The sequence below is a fragment of the Doryrhamphus excisus genome, chromosome 15 (genome assembly GCF_030265055.1).
Source record: "Doryrhamphus excisus isolate RoL2022-K1 chromosome 15, RoL_Dexc_1.0, whole genome shotgun sequence".
Classification (NCBI taxonomy): Eukaryota; Metazoa; Chordata; class Actinopteri; order Syngnathiformes; family Syngnathidae; genus Doryrhamphus; species Doryrhamphus excisus.
In genome coordinates, this window is record NC_080480.1 from 6,137,562 (window position 1) to 6,148,528 (window position 10,967).

At 41.2% G+C, this 10,967-nt stretch overlaps 1 protein-coding gene across 1 annotated transcript; it reads left to right on the forward strand.

Moving 5' to 3' along the window:
* Positions 1–346: 346 nt before the first annotated feature.
* On the forward strand, positions 347–9,207 carry iqck (IQ motif containing K). Its single transcript, XM_058049709.1, has 9 exons — positions 347–389; positions 462–550; positions 613–760; positions 834–931; positions 1,305–1,357; positions 1,453–1,530; positions 1,655–1,739; positions 5,941–6,052; positions 8,555–9,207. Exons 1-9 carry the CDS (start codon positions 347–349, stop codon positions 8,785–8,787), a joined length of 939 nt encoding a protein of 312 aa, XP_057905692.1. The 3' UTR covers positions 8,788–9,207.
* Positions 9,208–10,967: the final 1,760 nt, after the last annotated feature.

The window sequence follows — 10,967 nt, forward strand, 5'->3', positions numbered from 1 at the left end:
ACCAAAGCGTCAGGAACTAACAAAGGCCACTTAACATGTATCACCATGTCGATAATTTATATTTATCTTATTATATTACTTATGTTCAATCAATAATGTCACTGTTACGTTTAAACGATAAAATGTAGGTGACTGACGGAACTAATGTGTATCGATGTTTGACCCGGAAAGATTAGTCGGTAGACTTCCTTAGAAACGACTACTTGTTAGCAACCTCGTAACAACATTCAATGACGCCGTTAGTTAATAGCCACTTTAATTTTTTTTCAAACTTATTTTGATGGTTTCTTGTTAAATAACGAAAATGTTTAGTCATATGTATGGCCTCCAGCATTCTACACGAATTATGTACGGTGCCAAAAAATCCCTTTGGGAAGAAGTGTGTGCCGGTGAGTCCATGGTTTAATATTTTGTTAGCTTAACATAAAAATGAATATGTTAAATGAATATATTTTTCGTAGAATACGAAGCCGGACTCCCTAGTCCTCCCAGTGCGATTTGGACGAGTTCGGAAACTTCCAAGAACTCCAGGACACGCCAGCCTGCGGAGGTTTGGTCACATGAACCTGCTGCTAACGATGTAACACCTTAGTGCCATGATTGTTCTTTCAGGTGGATGAGGAGGAAAACGAGCTTCTCACAGACCTGGACCCCCTTTTGCACCACCCTGCACATCCTGGCTTCTCCGTGTTTGGAGCACAGCCTTCTTCCAAGCACAGACGGCAGACGACCACTACTTTTTTCCCACAACAATTTCCACGTAAGAGAAAATCTGTGAAACTGTATCATACAAGTGCCATTGGATGTGTGTGTGTGTGTGTGTGTGTGTGTAGATCCTGTCACAAAGTACATGGAGGACAAAGTGTTTCCTGTGTTGGTGCCTGCACTTGAGGCTTTGCTGAAAGAAGCTGATAAACAAGGCTGTTTGCAGGTACCACAATAAAAGGCACATAATTACTAGAGATTAGGGGAGCATGATTATTATCATTATTAATATTATAGGAGGGAATAATGACATCATATAAATCAAATAACATTAAAAAAAATAGCTCCAGAAACTGATAATTAAAAAAAACGCTCCAGACACAATCTTGTGTATTGTCACCTGAGTGTCTTATGATACCTCATGACATATATAATAGTGTATATATACAATAATATATTGCATTATATACAGTATATTGGTTATATTGGCGTTTATGTCTGATTTGTGGTGGTATTTGTTGTGATGATATAATAATTTTCTTACTATTTCTAATACCATGCCTCGCCATTATCGGAATCTCTTCCTTTTTGTATTTCAGAAGAAAGTCCTAACATTCAACCCCAGTGACTTCCTGGTGGAGTGGCTGTACAAGTGAGGACTTCCACACGAAACCTCTAAAAGTCACATTATCACAGTAAAATGCTTCATTTTCTTCCATTCTCTCTCGCTCTCTTGTTTTATGTCAGCCATAACCCTCGCAGGCTGGGGTATCACCCCGTCAAATTCCACCAGATCCCATTTGTCAAGTCATGGCTCATCTTGCAGTGAGTGCCAGCAATTGCTTTGACATTTCTACCTTTTAAATATCATCATGCTTCAGTCATAGAAGTCCATGAATATATATTTATATATATATATATATATATATTTCCTGTTTGTTTTGCTTAGTCCGAGGCCTCCTATGCCGTTGTTTCTTCAGCTGAGTGACGACGAGGCTGCGGTCATCATCCAGTCCTTCTGGAGGGGATATAAGGTACAGTCAATAAAAACAAAACCATTTGAGTTTTAGGAAATGATCAGTAAAGTTGAAGCCAAAAAAATATATCTACCCCCACAATTCTCTCTAGGACATGTTGAAATTTTCCATACAAGTAGCAACTAAAATGTATTTATATTCAATTTTAAAAATCACGTGGATATTACCCCCATAAAATGAGTGTAGTACAGTATCGTTTAAACTGTGTAATTGAATTTGTAACAGTTATATAATCATATCAATACAGTATACCATGTATTACTGCAGTTGTATTGCTTTATTTGAACTCTATCCAGCAGAGGACGCTGTTGATCGCCAATTCTCGCGCTCATGTCCCTGCTGGCCCCGCCCCCTTCTTGCCTTCTATCAATAATAAATGGTGGCGCACAGAGCAGCAGAAAGAAACAAACGCAGATATTTTCTCACACTGTTTTTTGTGTGTGAAAATAGCTGTACTTGTCATGTTTTATTTCTTTCCGCTCAGACGCTGTGCGATGCATGGCGCCCGGACGAAGCACGTGGTGAACGTTAGGTGGCGGTAGAGAGCCATTTGCCTCCACCCGGGTTAGAGAGCATGCACTTTATTGGAATGATAGGATGATGAATGTATGCAATCAAATAAGTTCACATGGTGAAGCACGACTGTTATCTCCGCGATGACCCTGAACGCAGCACCAACAGGCTGGGAGGTCGACTGTGGGTTGGCGTCTTTAAGGACACAATCATAACTTATTTAAGATATGCAAGATATTCTGGGCAAGCAAAGACTGTGTGTGTGTGTGTGTCACATTATGCCTTCGGAAAAAACATGTGATCATTGAATTTTTAATAACTTCCCATTACAAAACACACACACACACACACACACAAAAGCAGTAGAATATGATGCTTATACCATTTAAAATTATATATAGACTTCCTGTAATTATACTGTACATGAATTGTTCATGTAAACACTAACAATTCATATGATAATTGGTGATAGGAACCCTTTTCAATAGTTAATATGAATTGGGAATATTAATTTCACTCATTTTCTACCGCTTTTTCCTCGCGAGGGTCGCGCGGCGTGCTGGAGCCTATCCCAGGTGTTTTCGGGTTTTTACACCCTGGACTGGTCGCCAGCCAATCACAGGGCACATATAGACAAGCCATTATTTTTTCATATTTATGGATAAAAATATATATATATTAAGCATATATGAATACCCCTTTAATGACCAGTCCAGGGTGTACCCCGCCTGTCACCCGAAGTCAGCTGGGATAGGCTCCAGCATAGTGATTGTATTACACACAGTCACCATAACTGAGCTTTGATTTTTCACATGGCTGTCATTACGCAATGCATATGGCCCTAATATTGTAGCTAGTGAGTGTTTAAAAAAAAAAAAAGGGCCAAAACGTAAGACGACATCTCCCATTTTGAGTCCCTCATCTATTTTTAACATCAAATATTTGGATGTGGAGTCATAGCATCACAGGATTAACGGTTATATTCATCCCAAATTTTCTTGCTCTTGTCAGACCCCCCCCCAACTCTTCCACTCTCCCGCCTGTTATATAACCTGTGTGACGCAGCTTGGACCGCAGTGTGTGTATTTTGTGTGTGTGTGTGTATATATGTATGTATTGCGAGTTCCCAGCGTCCTACTGATGAAAAACCTTGCACGTAGAAAGATGGTAGAAGAAGAAGCGGAAAGACGCTGACACTGTAATGCGATTGTCTCTTGTTCCGCTCCTGTCGTACTATACCCAGGGCTGTAGGGTCTAAACACGTTACATAATCATCTTTACACTCTGCGCCTTAGCCCCTCTTTAATCCATTCATCCATGCCTCTGACTGCACTCCACACACACACACACACACTCAGTTGTCGACTGAGTATGTAAAGACAAATATTGTCTTCTATCTAGTCATTGTCACACCTTAGCAAACTGTGCAACCGTTTTATTTTTTTTACTCAATCTAGCGCTGCCAGCCACCCAATCAGCATAAAGAAAAAAAGTCGTCAGCACTCACAGAGGGAAAAAAAAAAAGCAAATTATGTAAAGCCTTTAATAATGCAAAATATCCGCAGACAGCATTGGAGCTCCAGGCTCGGCAAAGCGTTTCATATGGGTCAGAGGATCACATGACCGCCTACAAGATGTTGTTAGCATTGAATGATGATGAGCTGTATCCACTTTAGCACTGCTAAGCTATTACTATGTGGCAGTAGAAGATACAATCAAATGTGTTAGGCCCATCCCCATTCGTTGTATGCACGAAGGCAGCAGTGCCTTGCTCATGTGTGTTGGGCGTACGGAGTAAAAGGCTCACCTGGAAACACACAAGTCAACGCTTTGTCGTAGAAGTGTAAGAAGAAGTTAACCAGTGAGTAGCATCCCTTTGCAGACTGCATTGTCATAAAAGGCCAAGCTTCTCCTGCACTATTTATTGTCCAAAAAGTAGGCCAGCTTGAGTGCTGATTCCACTTGACTAAAAGAGCTGAGAGTAACACACACACACACACACATTTACACACACACACACACACTGGCTGTCACCCAGTTGGCCATGGAGTCAACAGCAGAAGTAGGTCTGTGTTTCCGGTTGAATGCGCCACTTGCCGCCATACATGAATGCTTTGAATAGAAGGACCACGTGCAGCCACGCTCAAGCAGAAAATATGTCAAATGCACGCAGGACCTCCTGTAGCACACAAACACACACACACACACAGTCCACACGCTATGAAATATGAACACTTTTGCCGCAGAAAGGTCGCCTCGCTGGCTCGGATGACCAATACATGAGTCAGCGAAAAGTTGAGTGATGGCTGGGTGAATGTGCGTGAAGGCTAGACGGGGAGTTTGGTTCACTCCCAGGCAGCTTTGCAGCAAACAAAAGGCTGCATGACAACAGCTGAGTGGCTTTTTAGTGGCAGAGCATTCATCTCATGTCTGTAAACTATAGCAGCCATGCTCTCATCATTTGGCTCCTTACACTTGCCATGCATGACACAGCTTTTTGCTTACATGTGCGTCTGTGTGTACAGTAGTATATACATATATATATATATATACTGTATGTATATTCCAAACATATTGGAGTAGAAAATTGAGGTCAGTGCAGTCAGTGACTATGCGGTCAGTCACTTTTACATACACTTTTACATATCTTTAAATGTAAACTTTGAGTTGATTGTACTTTTAAATTTTGATTTAAAATTCAAACTAAATGAATTAAATTTGTTTTTGGTTAAAATCTTTATTTTAATATTTATTCATTCTTTTGTTTTCTATGCTTATCCTCACAAGGGTGGCAGGGGTGCTGGAGCCTATCCCAGCTGTCTTCAGGCGAGAGGCGGGGGGTACACCCTGGACTGGTCGCCAGCCAATCACAGGGCACATATAGACAAACAACCATTCACACTCACATTCATACCTATGGACAATTTGGAGTCGCCAATTAACCTAGCATGTTTTTGGAATGTCGGAGGAAACTGGAGTACTTGGAGAAAAAACCCACGCATGCACGGGGAGAACATGCAAACTCCACATAGAGATGGCTGAGGGTGGAATTGAACTAGAGTTTCCTAGCTGTGAGGCCTGCGCGCTAACCACTCGACCGCTGTGCAGCCCTAATATTATTCATTCATTCATTCATTTTCTACCGCTTTTTCCTCACAAGGGTCGCGGGGGTGCTGGAGCCTATTCCAGCTGTCTTTGGGCGAGAAGCGGGGTACACCCTGGACTGGTCGCCAGCCAATCACAGGGCACATATAGACCAACAACCATTCACACTCACATTCATACCTATGGATAATTTGGAGTGGCCAATTAACCTAGCATGTTTTTGGAATGTGGGAGGAAACCGGAGGACCCGGAGAAAACCCACGCATGCACGGGGAGAACATGCAAACTCCACACAGAGATGGCCGAATTGAACCCTGGTCTCCTAGCTGTGAGGTCTGCGCGCTAACCACTAGTCCGCCGTGCCGCCCTCCTAATATTATTAATTTCATCTATTTTTACCTTTATATGAAAGCTTGTTTATAAATCAGCACTACTCCAGCATGTGTATTAGTGATGCTATGCAGTATTCCTACAGTGTTTCTATGTTTTCTAAGTCAGTGTACGTACTGTATGCCCAGCATGAGTGCATGTGTATTAGTAATGGTATGCAGTATTCCTACAGTATTTCTATGTTTTCTAGGTCAGGGCGCAGGCGTTTGTGCAGGAGCTGCGCCAGTGGCAAAAGAACCTGAGGGAAACCCGCGACATTCCCAACACGGTCAAAGCATTCTGGGCCCGTGTTGAGAAGCGAGGTGAGAACACATGGACACAATCATGTTTCTCATTTCAACACAAACACACACACACTCTGAGAGTTTATAAAAGGCATGTATGATTACATACACGCTCTACCAGTACACACGCTACACTGGGATACAATATTCATCTCCATACAGCTTGCAATCTGTCACAAGCATGCTTGGAGGAGACATGTTGAAGAATGAGGGCAGAGATTGTGTGTGTGTGCGTGTGTGTGTGTATATGTGTGTGTGCGTGCAGCAGCTGAGAATGCAGTAAATGACCAGTGTGACAGAAATGGAATCTGAACTTGGGGAGAGAAATGAACTTTGTCCTTGGACACGTGCAAACACACACACACACACACACAGGTACAGTGTGTGCACATACAATCCAGTGAATATCGTTCGACATAGAATATCACACAAAAGCAACCATTTTTATGACCTTCTCAATGGACAGCACCATAGAAAGTTGGATTTAGTGTGAATAGAGTAGTCAGTGTATAGCTTGTGATGCAATACAGAGGTGTGTTTGGGTTACAGGTATCATAGTACGTGTTGGAATTCATGTTTCCCTTATTGAACTGCAGCTCTCCCGTGCCAACAACACTCGTGCAAACCATGCTTAACTGTCATTATCCTGTCAATCATCCTACTACTCACCAATGTTGCTTATTTACACAATTAATACTGTGTGTTGACTAATTTTCAGTGACTATGAAATGCCTTCTGCCAGTCAAGCTGCACACTGACTGCTCTAAAGTACATCCAAGACAGACAGACAGACAAAGTGGGCACAGGTCGTCCATCCCCGGCTGTAAACGCAGCATGTTCACATTCCTCAGCACACCACGACTGGCTGCTGAGCTGACATTCTAACATCCCCCCCCCCACCCCCCCAAAAAATACCGCAACAACACAGTCACTGCTGCTGATGGATCAGCATGTGAGCAAACCAGGGCGGCATTAGATTCCGTTGTGGTTTGAAGCTGATCTGGGAACAGCTGCACCCTCACCCGACCCCAGCGAGCCGCCCCGCTACGCATTAGTCAGCCCAAAAAAACAATAAATGACCCGCCGAGGATGAGGGGACAGGTGCGGCCCTCAGCGGCAGCTCATCAATCACGTGACCGACCTCCACAGGGACGTGTCGGATATTTAGTGCAAGAAAAACACACAAATAAAATCAGGACTTGGTCATGGAAAATAATTCAAAACCTGAGACCTTACATATTTTTGTGTGTCAGTACTATTTCTTTATTATTATTTCATTATATTTTATTGTAAACATAAAAGACACAGGATACTTTACCATAAAATGGATTTGTGGTGTAAAGCAGCAGAAATACATGCAAAGGCAAGTCTTTTGATTTCGTTTTATGAGAAAAGCCATGTACCGGGAGAGTAACACGCCCCAATTGTTGTGGAACTACAGCATGTTTGTGGTGTTGTTTTTCCCCATGATGTTTTAATTGAATTATGAAATATAATCATGTTACTTATAGCAAGTAGCTATTTCTTTTAGGGTAAAATAGCCTGAAATATGGAATTTTGATGGCAAAGTATTATGTGTGTTTTTGGGTTTTTTTTGTCTTAGTGCAGCATCATTCCACCATCTTTGTGGAATGTATTGCGGTAGGACTCGACATTCTTGGCAGTGTTTCGCTAAGGTGCTGGAGAAGACACAAGGCACGCTTGTGCTCCTGGCAAATATTTCTCAGTGAAGGAAATTGAATACCTGACATAGATAAATGTAATATTGAACCAAGCTTGTCATAGCAATGTCATATGATGGTAAATGATATATGTGGCGCCCCCTATAGGTTGCCTTGATGAAAATGCTTTGTAAGAGATATCATCAACCTTTGGACAATTAGCTGTTGAGACAGATGGCTTGATGGTTTTTCTACCCATGCTGCTCAAATTTGACACGCACGTGCTTGCCAGTCCCCTAAAGGTGTGTACCAAATTTTATAGGGATTTGGTGAAACAACCTACAGTTACAGAGTGAGTTTTGTAGAGCACATTTTGCTGGAAGAAATGAAGATGTAACCAAGTGTACTTGTTGGTTTGTCCTAATGAAATATCATAACATGACTACCAGCACATCACTACCATCAGTGGAAGCAGAGTTCAGACGATAGAAGCCGCCTGCTGTGGCCCAGCAAGGTGCACTGTATTCGGACACGCGCCCTGAGCAGCTGATGAGGGTTTTTTGTGTTTTTTTTCCCGCCTCATTGCGGAGCATTTGGTGTAATATTCTTCTTAGGAAAGTGAATGATTGTATCCACATGAGCTCAGTGGAAGTTAACATCACAGGCAGGAGAAAAAAGGAGCGCTTGATTTGCTCACCCTGCACATTGTGGGTAATCTCACTTCATTGGTGCGTCGTTTTTAAATGATCAGTTATGGGAAGTGAACACATTCCTGACCGTATGTTTTCCAGTGTTATTTAGTATCAATGTTTCATTGAGGTGGTGGAAGAACTAATAGTTTGTTGTTGTTTGTTTACAGTGGGCTCATCCATGACCGATGTCACTGAAAGCTCGGAAAATTCTGAAAATTCTGAAAATTCTGAAAATTCCGACTTGTGCATCCAAGTGGTTTCTCCAACTCCCCAGAGCACGGCTGTGCACACGCCTACCGACCTGATGACCCCAGACAACATGGAGCACTTGAGGCCCGGTGTGTACGGTGTGGATGGCATGTTGACCGTTGCGTCCACGCCGGCACACACGCAACCCTAAACTTGAGACGGAATTCTGTTCTGGTCTTTACACAGGCCTTGCACGCCAACGTCGCACACCCAGTCATCCATCACAGGCGCCATTAAAAGGCTTGTAACCAATCAGACACAGACAAGCTCATTGCCTTTTATTATCAGGGCTCTTAGGAATGGAATATTTTACACCAGCATAAAACACATTTGTTGTTATTGACCACAGAGTGGAAAATATTGCATTCCTAACAATACACATTATGCTACCAGGTACCTGACGCAAGACCAATGCAACAAGTCTGCATTCGTGCAACACACAACGCAACTGCAAAATCTATAGAAATACCACTTTCACACTAACATACATACAAGGAAGATATTTGACAAATTTCACTTTCAATATTTCTGCAATTTGGGTGGGTGCTTGTCATTAAGAAAAGATGGGGGGGCATTTTTATAGACTTCTATAGAGGATAGAGTATATGACAGGAGCGCTGTTTTTAAGGATCTTCTGCAAAAAAAAATGCTTGTCAAAGATCCTCTATTTAGCAGAAACACTCAAGTGTTTTTTTTTTTCAGTAGTTCCCAAAATGGCCAGCATCTTTAAGTGATCTTCTGCAAAAAAAAAAAAAAAAAACACTTGAGTGCTCCTGCTAAATAGAGGATCTTTGACTAGCATTTCATCTGCAACAACAGAGCCATCCTGCTATTGGAGGATCTTTGACTCCTGTCACATGAGAGCCTCTTTGACTGCTGGCGGTTCAGCGTCTGTTTATTTTGCCATTAGCCGAGGTGAAATGTGAAGCGGTGTATTGACATTTAATCCAAAATCAGAATAATATAGCTTAGCTTGGTGCAAATGTGTGACTTGAATTGACCATCCCTGCTCTTTATTGTTAAGGCATTTTGTCAGCTTCAGCTGGAAGCTCACAGGAACGTGTTATTTTCTCTCTGGTGAGCAACGTCCCTCTGTTAAAAAAAAAAAAAAAAGTGTTTCCATTGAGGGCAGGAAGCGAAGCAGCGGAAAAGGGGAATGCATTGTGAAGCGTCTGTCCTGTTTATCAGGAAATGATGCTCGCGGGGAAGCAGGTGACACAAAGCAGCACACATGCTTCATTCACCATTCAATATTATTCTACTTTTTACTATTAATATGATTGTTATTACGCATTGCAGCTAATGTTGTGTTGATGTGTATAACATGTCCTTTCTATTGTTATACCCTTTTGGCACTTTTCCATCCCTCCTGGAAGAGTAAGCTTTATGCAGCGTATCCACCTTGTCATTATAAATTGCTTTCCTAAACCATCCCAGACATAAATGTGCTACGCATGGCAGTGCGGGACGAGGAGGCACGATGGAGGGTCTTTTGTAGACAGCTGCTGCTCCTGCGGGGCCAGATGATAAAAGCATCCATTTCATTTGGAGGCTATCTGATAGCCCAGACACTGTCTGGCAAGAGGGCCTGCTTGAAAGAGGACGCCAGAAGCGGAGGCATTGCCCGGGAGCTGACGCCAGACCATCACACCCCACACAACCAGGTGACCTTTGTTGCCTCCTCTTTCTGTACCTTTATCCAGATTCTCACCAACATGAAATGTCTGCTATTTCATGCATCATTCTCGCATTAACATATTATTCAATGTCTACATTTTTTTTTTAAATAAAGGATGCCAAAGGATTATTGACTATTGGCTTTAGAACAAATTTAAAAATCAAAATAATCTTTTTACTCTATATATATATATTTGGGATAATTTAAAAATATTAAACATTTATTCAGGGATAATTTAAAAATACCAGATTCTATGTTTATATTATTTCAGGTAAATAAAAAATATTTTTTGGTGATTATTTTGTGTTAGTCAATTATTTTTTTATTTACAATAATTCAAAATATGTTCTCATTACCCAGTTTTGCAAAATGACATTAAAAAAAATGTTCTATTAACTTTAATTAAAATAAAGAAATATTACATTTTGTCAAATAATTTTTCTCAGTGTAAATAAGATTTTCTCAATACAATTTTATTTTATAAATAATTTTTGGTATTTTTCTGTTTGACTGGCAGTAATTTTGTTACAATAACTTAATATTTTTTTGTTTATTTATGACATTTTTGTCTTTGATAAACTATAAAAATATTTTGTTTAATAGAATGTTTTGTTTGCCCGAGCAATACCTTCATATTTTTGACTATTTGACTC